Source organism: Theropithecus gelada, chromosome 4, assembly GCF_003255815.1.
Source record: "Theropithecus gelada isolate Dixy chromosome 4, Tgel_1.0, whole genome shotgun sequence".
In the NCBI taxonomy this organism is placed as follows: domain Eukaryota; kingdom Metazoa; phylum Chordata; class Mammalia; order Primates; family Cercopithecidae; genus Theropithecus; species Theropithecus gelada.
In genome coordinates, this window is record NC_037671.1 from 152879697 (window position 1) to 152902048 (window position 22352).

General features: G+C 34.4%; 1 protein-coding gene across 7 annotated transcripts in view; it reads right to left on the reverse strand.

Annotated features, from left to right (window-relative positions):
• Nucleotides 1-22352, reverse strand: part of PTPRK (protein tyrosine phosphatase, receptor type K) — a 557333-nt gene that overhangs the window by 211229 nt on the left and 323752 nt on the right. For all 7 annotated transcript variants that reach the window (XM_025382413.1, XM_025382412.1, XM_025382416.1 and 4 more), the window contains one exon: nt 10604-10897. In XM_025382413.1, coding sequence (XP_025238198.1) covers nt 10604-10897 — 294 coding nt within the window. The remainder of the gene's footprint in view (nt 1-10603; nt 10898-22352) is intronic.

Here is a 22352-nt window from a genome sequence, read left to right on the forward strand (position 1 = left end):
TCACGATCTTCACGCAGCGTTTTCAATGGCCAATCGTGAGAGTTAGTTCAAACTTTCAGTGACATAAGAATGGTTATATACATTCAGATATATATGTACATATCCAACAGAATATTAAGCAGTCATTTAAAGTGATGGTGATAATGTCCTGTAGAAACACAGGAAATGGGTTTGCATGATGGCAATTACAATAAGCAGAATATAAAACTGTATATACTTTGTACTTCACAACTAAAATACTGTCAGGCACAGAGAAAAATAATAGTGCATTGATAAAAATGACAATAGTTTTGTAAACATTCTAAAATAATGAGTTTTTTTCTAAATTTTAGTTGTAACATTTGATGTATTATTTTAATATATACATAATTTATAAAAATAATTTGGGTACATAAACTCTGTGCAGTCTTTACAGAATATGGGACTTCCAGCAAGGGCCCTCCAAAGAAATCAAGCTTACGGATAGCTAGTTCACCCATGTCACATTTTCTCCACCTAAACAGAATGGAGTTGGCTGTTGTAGAAAGAAAACCCTAAATCAGTATCTGCCCCCTACCCCAAATAAAAGCACAACATCCAAACATGCATAATGCACACACATGCATGAAATGCAAAATTTGCTGGAGGAGAGAGATGGAGAATCAGGAAGGAGGGCTCTGGAACAATGACTCTGCTTTAATATTCTTCACTAATATAATTTTTAAGGTGGTATCTAAATTTTTAAAATTACTCTTAAAAGGAGAGTGTGTGCATATATATATATGCATATGTGTGTATATTCCTTGTATTAGCAAAAGGTATTATAAGTTCATGTGTAACAAAAATATGATTTTCAGTAAATTTTGGGTAAGTTGAATAACAAGACAGAATATAGCAACTGCTTAAAATAATTTAACCAACAGGTAATAATACACTGTTTTCTGATTGCTTATTATGATTTTGTTGTAGTGAGGGACTATGTAGAAGTGGGAAACAATAACATAGCCAAAGAACGAAAGATGAGTTCTTTAAACTCAACTTCACTGAGATGGTTTGGCTGAGACAATTAAAATGGACATCACTCAATGATTTCTAGGCCATATCATATGTAGTGACGGCTGAATTTGCACAGATCTTGCTTAGGGTGACATAAACGGCATGAATTTCTGCCCTTTGAAGTTCATTTTTTACTGGGTTCACAAAGTCTACTATAAATTAGAAGACATGGGATTAGAATTCACTCATTTTCTCTTTCCTTTGAATATGTTTTTTTCCTTCTGCAGTTTACTTTCAGGTTGGTGGAAAGGAAAGAGGATTGAAGAGTTATCCTCTGGTGATTATTAGCTATGATAAGGCCATATCTTGCAGGAAGACAATGAAGACCAGAAAGTGAGATCCTAAGCTGATGATTCCATGTAGGTATGAGTCAAATTAAATGATGAAAATAATGAGATTCATCCATATGTCATTTTCTTTTCCATCAATAAATGGCACAGAATGACCAATACTCCCCCAAAATGCTAATTATACCTAGGATGGGTATGGATAAATGAGACCAAAAAATAAATATGAAGCTGTCCTCCTCCCCCAACAACCTCTACCAAGAAAATATGACTGCATTTTATTTCTGTCAGAACCTGATTTAGAGATTTCTTTCGTATTTCAAAGCAAAGAAAACAAATCACAATTCAACAAAAGACATGAATTAGGAGTGAAAATTGAAGACAGAAGTAAATTCTCTAGGTAAAGAGAAAGAAAATCAAGAGCAAGTCTATACCTCATAGTGACCCCAATGGCACCATCAAAGAAAAGTCTCAAATCACAGGCTGGATCTCTTGAACCTGTCTTTGTGACTAACACATCCCTTACAGTTTGATGCCTGGATCTACATCTTTAAAATTCTATCTAGGTCATTGTCTTCATCATATCCTCCTGGTGTTATCATCATTTAAGATATTATAAATACACCATTTTACTTTTAAAGACATTTCTACTTCCTGATATCAAATAAAAAACCTACGACTTGAGGGGAAAGAACATTTCACGAGACTGATGCTGTTATTCAAATCATTTCTACCTGAAGATTTATTGTAGTTATACAAAATTCAATAAAAACAAATGAAGCCAATAAAAAGAGTACTTAATGGTACAGTTAACAGACTCAGCATGTGGTACAGTACTATGAATAAATAAATACGGTGTCATTAACACTGGTTACCAACTGCTTTTTACCAAAAAGTCAGTCAGATGACACAATTTTAAGCTGAAAATAACCCAACTCTATTAGTAAAGATAATTACATTGCTACTGATGATACCACTTATAAGGAAATGTGCCATGAATTGGAATGTATGACTAACTGTACAACCTACTCCTGAGGTAAAACCCAAAAGGTACTGGGAAAGGCTATTTCATGTTTGTTCAACTTTCATGACTCTTATGCTGGGAACTCCTAACATAATAGACCATTAGCAGAATGTACAGGTGTTGATTACCTTATAAGTCAGTCTGTCTGTCTCTGTCTCTCAATCTCCATATAAATTTACAATAACATTTTTATACTCCCATGAACCCCAGAAGTTTAAAAAAAAACACAAACAACTTTGATGATTTAAATTAGAATATGAACTATATCTTTCATTTTAATACATCCATCTGTCCATATAGATTTCCTACTTGTGAGTAGAAGGAAAAGAGGGAAGGCAAACCATCCTTATGGTGACTACTGCCTGGACATTGTTTCATGCATTATTTCACAAGTAAGGAATTATGGATAAGGCCATGGCTTTGTTCAATGGAAACATTAAACCAACTTTGTTTAGAAAAATTAATAGTGCTTGGGAAAAATTATTTTTGGTCAGAAATTATCTCTCTATTCTTTGGATTACTGTTATATTTTTATTGTATCATTTGTTGTATTTTTGTTATGTTTTTATTATTATACTTTAAGTTCTAGGGTACATGTGCATAACGTGCAGGTTTGTTACATATGTGTACTTGTGCCATGTTGGTGCGCTGTACCCATCAACTCGTCAGCACCCATCAACTCGTCATTTACATCAGGTATAACTCCCAATGTAATCCTTCCCCCCTCACCCTCCCCATAATAGGCCCCCAGGTGTGATGTTCTCCTTCGCAAGTCCAAGCGATCTCATTGTTCAGTTCCCACCCATGAGTGAGAACATGCGGTGTTTGGTTTTCTGTTCTTGTGATAGTTTGCTACTGAGAATGATGGTTTCCAGCTGCATCCATGTCCCTACAAAGGACACAAACTCATCCTTTTTTATGGCTGCATAGTATTCCATGGTGTATATGTGCCACATTTTCTTAATCCAGTCTGTCACTGATGGACATTTGGGTTGATTCCAAGTCTTTGCTATTGTGAATAGTGCTGCAATGAACATATGTGTGCATGTGTCTTTATAGCAGCATGATTTATAATCCTTTGGGTATATACCCAGTAATGGGATGGCTGGGTCATATGGTACTTCAAGTTCTAGATCCTTGAGGAATCGCCATACTGTTTTCCATAATGGTTGAACTAGTTTACAATCCCACCAACAGTGCAAAATTGTTCCTGTTTCTCCACATCCTCTCTAGCACCTGTTGTTTCCTGACTTTTTAATGATTGCCATTCTAACTGGTGTGAGATGGTATCTCATTGTGGTTTTGACTTACATTTCTCTGATGGCCAGTGATGACAAGCATTTTTTCATGTGTTTGTTGGCTGTATGCATCTCTTCTTTTGGGAAATGTCTGTTCATATCCTTTGCCCACTTTTTGATGGGGTTGTTTGTTTTTTTCTTGTAAATTTGTTTGAGTTCTTTGTAGGTTCTGGATATTAGCCGTTTGTCAGATGAGTAGATTGTAAAAATTTTCTCCCATTCTGTAGGTTGCCTGTTCACTCTGATGGTAGTTTCTTTTGCTGTGCAGAAGTTCTTTAGTTTAATTAGATCCCATTTGTCAATTTTGGCTTTTGTTGCCATTGCTTTTGGTGTTTTAGACATGAAGTCCTTGCCCATGCCTATGTCCTGAATGGTATTACCTAGGTTTTCTTCTAGGGTTTTTATGTTATTAGGTCTAACATTTAAGTCTCTAATCCATCTTGAATTAATTTTCATATAAGGAGTAAGGAAAGGATCCAGTTTCAGCTTTCTACTTATGGCTAGCCAATTTTCCCAGCACCATTTATTAAATAGGGAATCCTTTCCCCATTTCTTGTTTTTCTCAGGTTTGTCAAAGATCACTGCTCAGTGAAATAAAAGAGGACACAAACAAATGGAAGAACATTCCATGCTCATGGATAGGAAGAATCAATATCGTGAAAATGGCCATACTGCCCAAGATAATTTATAGATTCAATGCCATCCCCATCAAGCTACCAATGACTTTCTTCACAGAATTGGAAAAAACTGCTTTAAAGTTCATATGGAACCAAAAAAGACCCTGCATTGCCAAGACAATCTTAAGTCAAAAGAACAAAGCTGGAGGCATCACGCTACCTGACTTCAAACTATACTACAAGGCTACAGTAACCAAAACAGCATGGTACTGGTACCAAAACAGAGATATAGACCAATGGAACAGAACAGAGTCCTCAGAAATAATACCACACATCTACAGCCATCTGATCTTTTGCTATGGTTATAACACTAGCCTGTCAATTCCTTAAGAGTAGGAATGTTGTCTTCTCAATGTTTTATCTTCGGCAGTCCTGTGTGTGTCAATGTGTACAACTTGGGCCCTCACTAAAATTTGTGAAATAATTAAACATCCCATCTGATACACAGTAGCGCTTGAAGTTATCTCCAATCTCTCATGATTTTCCCTTCCAATCTAATGTATTATACCATTTTTTCATGTGTATTAATATTGCACAATTCACATATTTGAAAAAGTAATTCAAACAATGAAGTAATTCACTTATCACATATCTTTAAAATCCCCTTATAAAAGTACCTTCCTGATTATTATGAATAATATTTTCTAGGAATTTATGGATTTCCTGTTTCTGATTTGAAATGAAAAAGATGCTATGGAGTAGACTACAACTATATTTATATATATGTAAGCATGTTTTCACGATCTCTCTGCTTCTAGTCCTTCCTTAACTTCCAGAGATGGGATGATCCTTTTACAAACAAATCTAGTAATATCAGTCTGTATCATACAAACAACTAGGCAACAGGTGGATTATGTTATACTTAGCTGCAGCTCACCTGCCAGCCTCAGTTCTACCACAAGCACAGAGTTAGCCAGTAATCCACCTGCCCATCTATTTTCAGAAACCCAAAAATATCACCAGTGTTTACTAGGAGGTAAAAACATGTAGTTTGCTCTCATTTTATTCATTTCACTTTGCATTTACTCTTTTTATAGATCTGGTCCCTAGTGACTCCTAGGAGCTTAAGTGCGAGACATTGGTTGTATAACTTTGAAGACCCATTAATTAACACAGTACTGTTAACAAAGAAAGAAGCCAACAGAAGTTCTTTTCTGAATAAATATTTTTCAAACAGAAATATTCTCTACAGAATCTAAAAACCAAAAATTAGGTTATTACTCACAAAAAAGAAATCTAAAATGGGATTTTATTCTTAGATTCCTAAGAAAATTGAAGAACTGCTCCCATTACTTTTCCTAGGGCTTTTTACCTTTATTTTTTTTTTATTTCAATAATAATAATAGCATTGCCTTTTAAATTTCTTGCTCATAAACAATAAAAAGCCATATAAAGATCATATATAAGCAGTTCATACATTTCAAAAAAATTTAAAGCAAGCATTGATATAAGCCAACAATTTAAATCAAATAGTAAGTCATCCTTATATTGTGAAACCGAACCAATTCTTGGAAGAGTTGTTTATTTTGTTTTAACCTCTAGGCTGAGTGTTAACGGTTACTAGTCTTTGTGATTGATAACTATCTTAAACCACAGCAAAAATCAATATATGGTACCGTTTTGCTGATGGTGCTATAGACTAAAAGCTAAAATTTAACTTCTCACTTTGTGGTGTCTGATATATGCCTGAGTATTATTTTGTTTTGTTTTTCCTTCCATTTTGGATTTAGGACAAGAAAAAAAATGCATTTTTAGTAAATGCTTACTTTTAAAATAAGACACTCTCCTTTTCACTGCTTCATATATCTAAATGCTTCATTGAAAATTGCCAAGAGCATTGAACTTCAATATAAGAGTAGAGAGTAGTTTTCCCAACTGCGTAAATGTATTATGTTCTGGACACTCTGAACTCTTGACCTTCCCTATGAGAGAGATGCTGCTAAAATGTCAGTTAATCATAAAGCAGTTCCACAATGGGTTACCCAGAAGCAGAAGGCAATTTAAAAGAGCAATTTTAACATGCAATTGCCAAAGCATGCAACACAGACAATTTCTGATGATGGCATATTTTATTTCCATTTAATAAGAGAAAGAGAAACAGTATTTGCCTAGCTTCTATACCAGATGGTATACCCAGAGGAAATAGACACACCAAAAAAAAGCAAGCATACTTTCTCTGATTGTTCATTGGAGTTTTTGAATTACTTCCCTTTTAAGACAGCTTCGCATTTATACCCTTTTAAAAATTTCTGAAGTGCCTGAAGAAATATTATGTGAACAATAGTATGGGTCAGGGTATAAAGTAACAGTGAAATAATCATATCTCTCAGGTTCCTAGAGAAGCATGAGGTAGGCCTCAGTGGCTTCAGCCTTCGGAGGCTGTAATTACCACCTCTCCTAAGTCAGAGACCCTGAGGCAACTAATTGCAGTTACCAAATGATTATAATGCACTTTGGAAGGAAAAAAAAATAGCTTTGGTAACCAGACAGGATATTTTCAGAAAAGGATAAAATAATACACTTCTATACTTTAACTGTTTAAAGTATTGAAAACATAGCATATGTTTGAGAGTTAAGCACTAATCAATTGGGCTTTCAATAAATTTGAAGTTGCAAATATTAACCTATGTTTTCTCAGAGAATAAGTTAGCCACGCAGACTCCATTTTTTAAAATGTACATCTCTTCCAGATCTTACTTGTTGTGCTGTTATTTACTCATGCTATACTATTATAAGAGGGAGGAAATTACCTATGATAGGAATAAGAGGAATAAGTACTAAGGCCATTAAAGTCTGAGAAAAGGAGTTGTGGCCCATCTGTCTGATATTGGACAAGTCAATGTTTTGTTTTTGTTTCCTGGGTCTTAAATTTACCAACTAAAAAGTGAGAAAATAATATATCTAACTCACAGGATTGGTGTGAAAATAAAATATGATAGATTCAATTCATATGTTGATTCTACAGTAGCATTAATCAATACTTAGCCACAAAAAAAATCTACATTTTCATTTGAAAATGTAAAATTTATTAATATAAATAAGGGAAACCTTTGTATTGACTTGCTGGAAAATTATGTATTGACAGATTTCCCTCAGATAAACACTTACTATTATCAGAAATAAAAGGTCAATGCCTCAAATACCTTAAAATGGAATTTTAAAAACAGTAAATTGTAAGTAATTTACTTGTTGATTGGTACTTATTTTTAAAGCCACCTAGTCTAACATGCTGAGACTATTAAAATAGCTGCTTCAAAATAATCAACATTTATTCAGTCAGATGATATTAATGGCAAATTCTACAGCTGTAACATGGAATAGTCCCAGTCCTAATTAAAAAAGAATGGTAAATAAATCTAGTATTCAGTTCCTCTTATAGAACCAGTGTTTAGGCATGCAGAATTTAACAGAATTAGATGGTAACTTCCTCCAAAGGTTATGTTTGGAGTCTCAGAGGTATTTCCCAAGATTGCGAGGCATTTAAAGTTTCTGCAATCTGTAGTAAAATTCAGTTAATATCATAGTTAACATAAACTGTGTTCTATTTGTTGATATGAGCTTCTGGGCTGAGGCCAATAGTGGTACTGGTAATTTCAAGTCTGGGGGACCCGAAAATTGGGGAAAGAGAAATGGATCTTAAAGAAGGGAAGTAGATGGACATACATCATAATGCTAACTATCATTGACTTTTTACTTAATTATACTATATACATCAATTATGTTCCATGTCTCCTTTTTATAGACTGTTTAAAAATTAATACAACATATACTTACATAAGCTTCTCTTTCTTTTCTAATAATAGAGCAAGATTAGTAGACATTCCTGATGAAATAGTAACCATGGTTCCTCTCAAATTTGCAGAAAAATCTAGTCTATAAGTACTTCCCTCCCCCAAAATCTTGCAGACATACCTTATGAGGACATTAATTAGCTATAGTAAACATGTGTGATAAAGACTCATTACATGTGAAAGATAGTTTTAAAAACAAACTTAATACCATTGGGAGTAAAACTACAAGTGACTGAGCCTGAAAGCATTTTATGTCACAAAGAATACACAAATTAAATGTTTCTCAGAAAAGGAATCAGATAAAAAGACTAGTATAATTCCAAAATATCAAGGCATTTATAAGTTAGAAAGCAGCTATGGGCCAGGCACGGTAGCTCACAGCTGTATTTCCAGCACTTTGGGAGGCCGAGGTGGGTGGATCACTGTAGATCAGGAGTTCGAGACCAGCCTGGCCAGCATGGTGAAACCCATCCCTACAAAAATACAAAAATTAGTCGGGCATGGTAGCGCGTATCTGTAAACCCAGCTTCTCGGGAAGCTGAGAGAGGAGAATTGCTTCAATGCCGGAGGCAGAGGCTGCAGTGAGCCAAGATCGCGCCACTGCACTCTAGCCTGGACAACAGAGTGAGACAAGAAAGCAGCTATGAGTGTAAGTTAATTATCCTCTATCGCCTCTCACATAGATAAGGCTATTCTCAGAATAAACTACTTCAAAGCACTTTATAGTAATATTTTTACTTAAACAGTCTAACGTCCACTCAGAACATAAGCATAGGGATAAATCAATATTCATTAACATGTTTTATCCACTTAACACGGTAAGCCAGTTATAAAACACAACATTATTTACATGCAATCTCCATGGCTTTCACATCTGGAACCAATTTCAAATAATTCCTAAGTTAAACAAAAGTTACATTATATTAACAATACACTGTGTGGTAATGCTAATTTTTTAAAGATCTATTTTGACAAAAATAAAAAATAAAGCAGGTGAAATACTTAGAAGAAAGCAGTTTGGGCAAAGGAAGTCAAGAGGGAAACCAATGGAACACCAAATTGTCAACATTGTTACAATTTATATATACATCATAAATTTATATATATGTAGAAAAGTATAATTTTATTAGAAAACATATGTATGCAATATTTTTAGTAAAATTGACTCCATAATTCAATTTTGCATATTCACATGGGATATTAATTTTGGAATAGAGAGTGAACTAAGTTTTAGTTTCCAAATTGCTTCCTCTTTAAATGATTTCTCTGAGTAGTTGAGATTATGGAGTCAACTTGCCTCTCCCTTGGAAAGTTTACCTTCTATCATAGAAACAATTTGTCACATGACCTCGATTGAAAGGACATAGCCATACAGAATATTTGAAAAGCAAATTGTGAGATTTAGGCTGAGCCATGGAGATTTACCCAACATCTTCTATCTTAAGCTCCTTTTCAACCACCAGATAAATGTATACAGCAATCAGCAAATTATTGGACTCTCTATCATCTAAGTCTCAGGCTAACAGTTGAGAAGTTACATTTCCTATTAGTGAATATCTTTCAGCAAGAGCTTTTGATATATAAGTATTATTCTGGATTAAATAATTTTTATTCTTTAATACACCAGGTAACCGAATGGATTTTGCTTGGATTGTAGCTCAGTACCCCGGTGGGTAGCCCAACGATACTGTCAATGATAAACAGATGCTCAAGAAACAAAAGACAAAATACACACTACACTAAAACTGTACTCAAGTAACTTAGATATTTAAACTCTTGGCTTTTAATTCATAGCTAACAATTCCTCCCATTATAACATGGTAAAGAACCAGGATGTGTGGTTATATATAATTTTTCATTTTTATTTTTTGTGTTTTCTCCATATGCTATTATTTTCACTACTCAGTTTTAGTCATGAGGAAGGCAATAGAAAGGCTTAAAATGTAAGGAAAATCTCTCTGTGTTCTGCAGCCGGGTGTCAAGCTCCCGAGGTTGTCCTCAACAACAGAACATTCTGAAGAAAACAGTTATCTCACCGAGGCATCGTCCAGACTAACTTTTCTTATCCATATTATAAGAAGTGGCCTTTACACTGACTATAACAAAACTACTGAGGGATAGAATTTCCACATGATAAAAAAAGTATTCGGTATTTGCTTGAACTAAATTGATCTTTTCTCCTAATAATACTTTCAATTACAGCTATCAGAGATTTTTGGACTGAATATGTAGCAGGCTCACCAAAATTACCATGCCAATAAAAGACTCTAGATTCATAATAATCATGGATTGATAATAGAGAAGCACTCCCATGTTCTCAAATCAGTCAAATTATGACATAATGAAGGTGATGATTTACCTAATTCATTGGAACTCTTACTAGTGTGACTATATCATATATCAAATAAGGAGAACCTTCAATACTGCATGTATTAATGTGTCTTATGCTAGATTCCTTCACAGGTTAGAAAGGCCTGCTACTCAGTCTTACCTGCACATTTTGTTCTGGTGATTAGTGGAGGTCCTGGGAGCCCCGTTCCACCTTCACCAGGTCTTGTAAGTAGAACTCGGATCTCATATTCGGTATCTGGATCTAAATGCCATAATTTGTAAGTTGGAGCATTGACTGCATGGGTTTCTGTCCAGGATCCTGATGTCATTCGGTACTCTACTTCTTTTAGGATGATAGGACCATCGCCAATGATCGAATTGGCATTTAGTTGGATCAGCAAATATGTAGGCCCAACACCAAGCAGCTGAGGAGGAGCAATGGGTCTTGGTGGTTCTAGGAGAGATGAGTGTGCACTTCAATTAGTAAGATTTAAAATAATCACAGATATATTAATGTCTAATAAGGCTTAAATGCTTAATAGATCATTTATTAGAAATGCATACTAAATACTTAAAAGAAAACTAGAATGTGCATGATGTGACAATTGTACTTTTATAGAACAAATAAGTTTGCAGGTACATATGACCATTTTAACATAATTTTTCTTTTATTGAAAACACATTTTTTTTCAGGAGATAAACTTGTAAAGGCACAATATACAAAGGAAATAAAAATAAAATATTTAGATATGGATAGCTCTAATTAGCTTCTAAGAGAGTAGAGTTGATCTTTCACAATTTATTTCATTCATGAACTATGACCAAGAGGTATTTTTCTGTTTGCTTTCCTTGCTACTTCTTCACAGTTTCTACAGATGAGTAAAGGAAGAAAGAATAGCATAACTGAACTCAGAAACTGATGCCGGGTGCTAACTTGTTTCCACAAACCTGCCTCACAGTATGACAAACTTAAATTTACACCTAGGCACAATCACAAATCACTAAACATCAGTGGCTTTTGGGAGCAGCATAAGATAAGGCAATTCACCAACTATTAAACTCAAATGTCAAAGGCACACTATAATTTAATTTTTGATATCTTAAGATATTTTGCTTGAAAGAAACTTTGGAAAACATTACTTCAATGTTTGCATTTACAGAAATTATGAATGACATATTAAGGCACGTTTTTTCTTTCATTAGAACAATGTCACTGAAATGAGACACTGAACTTTATGAGACACTGAACTTTATGAAGGACTCAACAGCTATAGCTCTGTTCGTATGGTCTTTCCAAAAGGAGTAATAAGTCAAGAAGTTCTCTGAATTCATGGAACACTTCTCACTTTTCTTGGGAAAGTCAAAAGACCTAAAGAAAGTGTTAATCTTAATAAAGTAGTAATTGCTCAAAAATTGATTTAAACTTTTTTTTTTAAGAGTTGGAGCAAAACACATAAAGTAAAACTATTAAACACAATCACAAAATGCTCCCTCATCCCAACCCACTCCAGGTATGGGGTGGACTGAAGAAGGCACAAATAGAGGGAAATCATGAGCACATAATCAATATCTTTCTAGTCGGATTTTTTATTTAAGTGGCAATGCATTGCATGAAAAAAAATATAATGCAAACAAGGCCTGTAGACAAGTTTAACCTTAATATGCCATTTTAAATAAAACAAGAATGTTCAGGTGCAGACCAGGATTTTCTTGTTAAACCTGACTGTATAAAAGTATAGTTTTCTAGCTTAAAAGCCTCTGACTGCCGGGCGCGGTGGCTCAAGCCTGTAATCCCAGCACTTTGGGAGGCCGAGACGGGCGGATCACGAGGTCAGGAGATCGAGACCATCCTGGCTAACATGGTGAAACCCCGTCTCTACTAAAAAATACAAAAAACTAGCCGGGCACGGTGGCGGGCGCCTGTAGTCCCAGCTACTCGGAAGGCTGAGGCAGGAGAATGGCGTGAACCCGGGAGGCGGAGCTTGCAGTGAGCAGAGATCCGGCCACTGCACTCCAGCCTGGGCGGCAGAGCGAGACTCCGTCTCAAAAAAAAAAAAAAAAAAAAAAGCCTCTGACTTACAAACAACCTTAAAATTAGGAATAAGATTACCTGGTCTGTACTGCTACACAGGCTAAAGTAATTTTCAAGAAGATTCTTTCAAAATTCATATGGACAAACGTTAATTGAGTAGCTATTAATTGTTAGGCTGTCCTACACATTGGGAATCCATATAACATTGTAGGGGAGACACTGTAAAAAGAAATCAATGAATTCATTATTTTAAACTGAAATTTATATAGAAAAAAAGACTGCTAAATCACGAATGTGATATCAATACTTTTCTGTCCAAAATCACTTGAAGGACATAAGTTACTCCTCACAAGTATTCATGGCTCATTATGGCAATAACTTTTAAACTAATTATTGGTAGAACCACATGATCTTGGGATTCACTGTGCTGATGTTTAAAACAAAAACAAAACTAAGATCAAAGATGATAACATATGCTATATGAAGTGCAAACATTTATAATTTCTATAGAAAAGTGGTTAACACATGATTTATAAACTTTAACTACAACATCCATTCCTGATAGTTTGCAAATTGTTTAAACAATATGTAGTCAAAATTGCATAGCAGGTGAACTCTTTCCATTTTCACAACTGAATTCAATGGAGAAGTTATTCACAAAAGAAAAAAGTTTGAATGAAATAAACAGTTTAGAATTTTCATTTATGAACTACAGAAAGACAGAACTAGACATTTCATACCATGAAATTTTACCAGCTGCTCTAACAACTTTTATACTCAGAGTTTTAAAAAGTTTTCATAGACAGGGAGAAAGTTGATGTATTCTCAAACCCTAAACTAAAATGAAACTGAATCGAGAAATGAACATAATAGAAAAAAATGTAAATGTCTTCCGAGATTACCTAAATGCTGCACATATTTTAAGAAGCAGTCTGTATTTTGTGAATAAACTGAGTTGCCTCATATGTGCAATGTTTGTTTTCATTCCAGATGGCACATATACTAACTAATTTAAGTAGGAAAGAATGCTAAATTTACGGCTCACTAGGGTTCTACCCCAGTGTAGGGGTAGAATAAACAGGAACAATGTGCCAAGTGAATTATACATAACAAAACATGGTTAATCATAAATTTATAGATATTCCGAAACCTGAACTTATGTGTGTATATCAAATGTTGAATCTCACCAATCAAAACTCTGCACACTATTGCTATGGAAAATAAGGAGAAAACCTAAGAGGAGAGCAGAAGATGAGAGAGGAAGGAAAGAAAAAATAGCCATACCACAACATAAGAAACAAGTGAAAGAAAGAAGAGAAATAAGTGAAAAAGTAAAGCATAACATTAATTCCAACATTTCTATTTTTAGGGAAGTGACATATAAAAGAAAACAAAAATTTGTAGTCTGGAAACCTAATTAGAAAAAATGCTTACATATTAATAGTGGTGTAATCTTAAATATATTATTTAACTTCATATTATAATTTCCTCATTCGTGCACTAGGCATTATTTGAAGAATTTTTAAAGACTCAACTCCTAAATACAACAACAAGCCCTGTGTGATGCTAGGTTGCTTTGTTCTGTTTTGCCATATAGCATATACATTTTAACACTGAAAATAAATATTCAACACTAGTGTTGTTTGTACATGAAGAAATGAGTTTGATGTAATCAGTCAAGACTTGGTCAGAAGGGTAGTAGTTCACTCTGGCCAGTTTTCCATCTTACTTGCCATGGTCAGGCCAAATATGGGGGAATCCAGCAATCAAAGCAATTGCTCATTGGAAATGTGGCAATGTTAAGAGAGACTTAAAAGCATATATATTGATTAACAGCATGATTTTCAGATGTAAAATCTAGCATTAATGAGGTTAATATACCATTACATATTAAATTTTTATGTTGGAGGTAAAAAGTAGTTTTATATTAGCATATGTATTTTGTTTTCAGGCCCTTGAGAACAATGGGGCTTATTTATAAAATCTCTATTCATTTCCATAAATTATGCATGAATTTTAATCAGTTCACAAATGAACAAGTAATTGTTCTGCAGCAATATTAATAGTCTTCATAACTTAATACACAACCAGACCCAGAGGTGTGGTGCGAATAAATCCCAGTTGTACAGGAGGTATCAACTGAAGCATGCAATCCCCAAACTATAAGATAAACTTTGCCAATGTTACCAATTAACTGTCAATTAATGACTTACATTCATTATTCTAGAACTGAACCTATTATAAAACCCCAATTATATATTCAAATTGCTTTATTTGTTTTTATTTCAAATAATTTTTTAAAGTGTCTTGAAATCAAGCAAATCATTATGAAAGAATATTCCCATTCCATTATTCCTAATATAATGCTATTTTACAAACACATGTGTCACTTACCAAAATTCAGTTAATTAATAAAATGCAGAATAAGAAATAGAAGCTACAAATCCAGAAAAAGTCAGCACAAAGTAAATGTGAAGGCAAAAAACACTTCTACATTTAGTTTCTCAATTAGATAAATTAAATACCTCTCAATCCTACCTCCTTCCTAAGGGTTTTATTTGTCAATGGCGCCTTGACATAAAGTATCCTAGGATCAGTCCTACCACTATAGAAGGAGGCAATGATATTACATTATTCCCCGATGACTGCTGCAACAAATTACTACAGACTTGGTGACTTAAAACAACAGAAATTCTCTCCAAGTCCTGGAAGCCAGAAATCTGAAATCAGTACCACTTGATCAAAATCAAGCTGTCAGAAGGCCATACTTCCTACAAAGGCTCTAGGAAAAAATCAGTTGATTGAGTCTTCTAACTTCTGGTGGAAGCTGGTATTCCTGTCTTGTGGCCATATCTCTCCAAATTCCTTTCATTTGTTCACATTGCCTTCTCCTCTCCTGTCTGTAGTCAAATCTCCCTCTGCCTTCCATATGGATATGGATGCTTGTGATTGCAGTTAGGGCCCATACGTATAATCCAGGATCTTCTCACAATTTCAACATCCTTAACTTAATCACATCTGCAAACATCATTTTTCCATATAAGGAACATTCACAGGTTCCAAGGATTAGAATCTACTTGGGGGGCATTTTTCAGCCTACCACAGACATGGACTATGATCTCATCCTTCCTCCTGCCAGATACTTCAACTCCACTTTTTCGCCAGTTTGGTAGAAAGCTTGTGAGCAGAAAATACTTCACCTATGAAAGTTTCTGAGCTGGGTCCAGAGTAGCAGATTATTTAAAAGTTAATAATGTATCTATATCATTTTTTTTTTTTTTTGAGACGGCTCATCTGTTATCCAGGCTGGAGTGCAATGGAGAAGTCTCGGCTCACTTCAACCTCCGCTTCCTGGGTTCAAGCTATTCTCCTATTCTCCTGCCCCAGCCTCCCAAATAGCCAGGACTATAGGTGCACACCACCACACCTGGCTAGTTTTTGTATTTTTTAGTAGAGATGGGGTTTCACTATATTGGCCAGGTTGGTCTCAAACTCCTGACCTTGTGATCTGCCCACCTTGGCCTCCCAAAGTGCTGGGATTACAGGTGTGAGCCACCACACCCGGCCCATATTTTTCTTTTAACTATTTATTGTAAAAGGGAATAACAGAGATGATGAAAATTATGTTTTGCAGGAGTCCATTGCTCCATTAACACATTCAACACTAGAATATTTGCCTTGGAGATGGAATATTTTTTATTTGCTACCATTTGTTTACTTAAATGAAAGAATCACTCTGAAGTCAATTTTACTTTGTTTCTTTATAATTTACCTCACTAAAATTTTTATCCAGTTCTGGTTCCTGTTAGACAACGAATTCACAATGCTTCTCATTGTTTAGTTTTCTTTCCCACTACCTACTGGAAGTGCAAGAAAATGGACATGAGGGAGGTTAAGGGGAGGAAGAATGACATCATTGGTCCATCTAATTCAGGCATTTATCAGCTACACTACAATAATTTTTAAATGATTTTAATTTATGTCAACAAGTTGGTAACACAATTTAATAAATTCTTGAGCATTTCAAGAAACTTAATATCACTGATGAATAGAAAGATGACCTTTGCTCCCATAACAAACAGAAAGCAGGTTATTCATATTTAGAACCAATTTATTTGAACATTAAATATCATCTGTACAATAACACAATTTAATTTTTCCTTAGATGTTAAAATAAGAAGCGTACATTTGAAAATTTTTAGATTTAATAAGGTTTCTCCTACCATGCCAGTTTAAAAACTGCAACCCAGATATATTTATGAGAATTCTTTCATGATTTCACACTGTTATTTTTCTGATACTTCAAATTTTCAATCCTCACAAGTTCCTTAGGACTCAAACAACTCATCATAAATTTAGCTCATATTTTAGCTCACAATGTAGTCAGCAAATTCTAGACATTTTTTTAATATAAACAACTATTGAGTTTTATTTACATATTTGTACAGTAATAGAATTTAATTAAATTTGTTTTATTATATTAAAATCTATTTTTTAAACCATCAATTCAAGTGATAGATACTTTTTTTTTTTTTTTTTTGACAGAGTCTTAGTCTGTTTTCCAGGTTGGAGTGCAGTGGTGTGATCTTGGCTCACCACAACTTTGGCCTCCCAGGGTCAAGCAATTCTCCTACCTCAGCCTCCTAAGTGGCTGGGATTACAGGTACACGCCACCATGCCCAGCTAATTTTTGTATTTTTAGTAGAGATGGGGTTTTACCATGTTGGTCAGGCTGGTCTCAAACTCCTGACCTCAGGTGATCTGCCCACCTCGGCCTCCCAAAGTGCTGGGATTACAGTTGTGAGTCACCAGGCCCGGCCTGGAGACCTTTTTCCAATCATATTACTTAGGTGGCTCATAAGCTTGTACTGGTCAAATAAAGTTAATGCTAAGACACCACAAAGTTTGGATGTTGGCTGACCTGAGGCCCCTATGCCAGCACCTATGTAGGTATCAATCAGAAGGAGCTACCACTATGTATTATGATCTCTATGAAAATTAGATAGATGTCTGCATATAGCTATGAAGAACTAAGGAAAGAGTGTGTACTGTGCCTCACTACCTATGCTTACAATATTTCACACACGAATGAACTTCTGAGAACCATCAAATAAGCACATATGATTTCACAATGGTAAGTAGGTAGAAAACTTTAGATAAAAGGGGGAAAAAGATTTACAAATAATAAAGTGTCCATTTAATGGGATATTATATATGTTTGTTTATGCTATATTTTTATTACTATTAATTATATTTAGCTAAACAGAGTTTCTTCATTCTCTCCCAGTGGCTCCCTACTGGGGGCAATTGTTCAAAAGCCAGGCATAGAAAGACAAATACTGCATGATCTCACTTATATGTGAAATCTAAAAAACTTGAACTTATAAAAGCAGAGAGTAGAATGGTGGTTACCATGGGGACTGGGGCGGGGCAGGGCGGGGAGTTTCTAGGGAAATGGAGAAACATTCAAAGCATACGGAATTTGTTCAGACAAATAAATTTTGGAAATCTACTATAACTATAGTATAGGTAACTATAATTAATAATAATGTATTGTATACTTCAACATTTCTATGAGAGTAGATATTAAATATTCTCACCACAAATAAATGGTGAGATGATAAATATATGTTAATTAGCTCGATAATTATTTCAAATTGCATACATATACCAAAAGACCACATTGTACAACTTAAATGTATTCAATTTTATTTGTTAATTATAACTTACTAAATCTGAAGCAAAAAAAAAAAAAAAAAAATTCTCTAGTCCAAAACAATAATAGGTTCCTCTTGAACAGTTCAACAATATAGAAAATAATTTTAACAATGTTGAAAATAATAAATTCACCACTTATCCCTACCTAAATCTACATCACTTATATTTCCATTTCTCAAAAGGGCAATGGAGCAGCATATTGAGGAGAGTGCAAGCTCCGTGGCTGTGGAAGTGATCATTTATTAATATGGACTTGACTGTGGCCAGGCAAACACATGTAAATTGGCATGTGAGTACATGAATTGTTCATAGGCAAGTGAACTGATAACAATATTTTTGGAAAATAATTTATATATCAGGAAATAAATATGTGTAAAGTAATAACACTTTGAGAAATTTATCATAAGGAGATACTTTCAGTCTTTGATTAAAAGTAAAGTAAAAACATGATCAAAATAATCAATGATGGGAAAATGGGAGGTAAATCATGATGTAACTTCTCAACAGAACACAAGTTATAAATATCATTAGTTTTCACTTTTAAAAGTAAAAAGTATATCCTTGAAAAAACAAAATCAGCAACCACCAAAAACAGAAGAAAATATACCAAAAAGTTAATAGCAGTGACCAGGGAACTCCAGGACCATGAGTGACGGCTTTTTCTTTTATCCTTGTTTTTCAATACAATTTATGTGCCCATAAAACATTCTCATCATTACATTCCCAGTGTTTCTTGTAGCACCTGACAAAGTTCAATACTATTATTATAAAATTAATGACTGCCTTAACAATGCCCCCAAATACCCAGGCCACTGTAAGAAAAACTTATCACCTGGGAGCAGTGGCTCATGCCTGTAATGCTAGCATTTTACGAGGCTGAGGGGGGGCAAAATTGCTTGAGCCCAGGAGTTTGAGACCAGCCTGGGCAACATCGTGAAAACCCATCTTCACAAAAAATACAGAAATTAACCAGGTGTGCTGGCAGCTGTGGTCCCAGCTACTCGAGAGGCTGAGATGTGAAGATCACCTGAGCCTGGGAAAGTTGAGGTTACAGTGAGTCAGGCTCATGCTATTGCACTCCAGCGTGGGCAACAGAGTGAGACCCTATATCAGAAAAAGAGAAGAGAAGAGAAGAGGAGAGGAGAGAAGAGGGGAGGGGAGGGGAGGGGAGGGGAGGGAGGAAGGCAGGAAGGGAGGAAGGAGGGAGGAAGGGAGAAGGGGGGAAGGAGGAATGAGTGAAGGAAGGAAGGGAAAAAACTACGTAAATTCTACCTATTCCACATTTTAAAACGTACAATTCAGTGTAAGAATCGACACTTGGAGAACACAATACCAAAACTTTATTTATGTACTTATTTAATTTTCAGGTGTTAACATTAAGCCCTTAAAAAGTAAGATTTAACACCTCACACTTTGAACCATGTAGCAAGCCAAATGCCCTGACACTGATACATAGCGCCTACAAATTGTTACTGTTTAATTAAATGAATTAGTTGACTGGAACAAAAGAACACATTCTAAGCAACTGCTTAGTGACCAAGTGGAATCAAATGATTTACCCAGCTTGTTTAAAAAAAAAAAAAAAAAAAAAAAAAAAGGCACAGCTACAATTCTAGCATTAATTTTTTTTTTTTTGCCTTTTCAACAAATCACATCAATTAAAATGTTTTAAGTATTTTCCATGTGAAGTAAACACTCCAATTTATGTATTTAAAACTAATTTGAATATACAAGATCCATAATAAATTGTATATAATTGGACTAATACATGTGTGTGTGTATATGTGTCTGTGTGTCTGTGTGCGTGTGTGTCCCTTGAACAAAAATTTAATTCAGGGTAAGAGAAAATTCTGATGCTAAATATGCTGCTCTTCATATTCAACAATGATTTTGTCTCTCAAGTCCCTGTGTGATATGTATTCAGTTTTTGAAATGCAAGATCTGTAGAATTACAGTATTTAATGTCTATGACATGGCTTTTTCCTGCTCCCTAAAGTGCTGAAGTAAGAAGAATCATTTCGGCAATGAAACTGCAAATTTTGCATACTGAATTTTATATCCTATGCATTACCATGGCGTTTTATTCACCTTGATTTGAAAACATTGCTGCAATAACTTTATTACCTGCTTGAAATAAAAAGGCACAGCTGCAGCACACTGTTTTAGATGTCAGCAGAAACTAAAACAAGGTTAGGTTCATATTTAGGGTGGATGAAAAGGTGATGCAATTTTAAAAAGTGAAGTTTATCTGTCCTTTAGCTCATAATCAAACTATAGCGAAACTAAAAAATTGTGTCTCATTTTGTCCAAAACTACTCTCTTCTTCATTAATATCCATGTAGTGAATTGGTTTAAAATTATAAATTATTGCAATAATTTTAACAACTTTACAAAAGCCTCTCTCAGTACTACAGTCAACATGGTGGCAAACCATGATATGATGAAAGTTATGAATCCCTATGAATGAGTCATAAGCTAATAAATACAGAGATTTTTCTCTTGGCCATTTAATACCTCATTTCAGCTTTGTCAGAGCTCAAACTGTTCATAGTATTTCAAGAAAAGAACATCCAGTTGATTCCAGGAATAACAATCAAGTCAGTAATAAAACCAGGAAAGCCTTTAACTCTGTTCAGGTCACTGAAGTCTAGGGCCATAAACAGGTGATGTCCTTACCATATCATCAGTCACCTTAAACAGTTAAAAGTGACTCTTTAAAAAATTGCGTGTTAAGAGTTAAAGGTGACTCTTCAAAAAAAAAAAAAAAAAAGGTGACACATTTAAAAAATATGGTTGGAGAAAAGAAAGGGAACTGTGTTTGTCAATGGCAATATATGTCCCAGTTACTTGTTGAATATGCCTAGATTATATAGTACTGGCTATTATTCCATTCTAGATTATAGGCAAAAGGGTTTGGAGTACAATAACACTATTTACATTCATTTTATGTTAATACATATTAAGACACAATGGCTGAATCCAGTAAACAAGGAGATACCAATTAAAAAAAAATTCTACTGCAAAAATCTCTATAATGAGAATATAATCTCTACTTATAGATGTGTGTGTGTAGTATACATATATACAGACCTACACATATGTAAATATATGTGACATGTATATATAATGAAAAAAATTATTAAAACTATCTTGAATCTTCCACATCTAGAATATAAATACATTTATAAAATGTCATCAGCCTAAATTCCAAATTTTAAGAAATTTTAAAACTACATAATTAGAAGATTTTTGTGACACTTAGTTATAATCAAACATAATCTAAGTTTGCCAACTTGCTCCCCAGGTCTAAACACTCCATTGTGTTGTCTTTGTAACATACAATGTACAAGCATATGTTCATTATAAATACACACTTTGTAATCATTTCAAGTCAATACCAAATAATGAAGTCAATATTAAGTACATGAAACCAACAATTGATGACCATTTTAAAATGTAATGACTCAGACCTGCAGTAAAACAGGACACACTACTTGCATCCTCCACTCAATGACCCTGGTTTCCGGTCAGGTAAAATGCAAGACTTTATTTACCCTAAGTTAATCAGGGGAATTATTATTTACCTATTATTTCTACATGTCTATGTGGGGTACAGAGTCACAATGACTTGTCCAGGCACATCCCTGTACATACTACTAATATATTTACTTTTTCATGAAAAAGGAATTGTGATGACATAGTAAAACTAATGGAACATGACTTCAGTCAATATAAAATTCCACTAGATAACAAGATTGATATATGTACTACTAACTCCAGAGAAGTCATAATTATAAGCCTCTCTTTGGATCAAAAAATCATAAATCTTCAGAGACTTTAAGATCTTCATAGCAAAGAAAATTTGTCATTAGCTTATATAGATCCAACTAAGTTTTATAACATAAAAATTCCCAATATATATTTACTCAGGGACATCAAATGATATAAATTAGCAATTGTCAAAAATAGCCTCAATTTTGGAATTAAACAAAAAACAACCATGTGTCTTATTGGATTAAATTAAGAGAGAGAGAACTTTTCAGGAGAAATGAGTTCATTACATGGAGTCACTGACTTTAGGTAAGCTATCCTGGTGGCAATGATATAAAAACATCAGGTAGACGTGACCTGGGAACCAGAGGACAGGTTATTATGTACT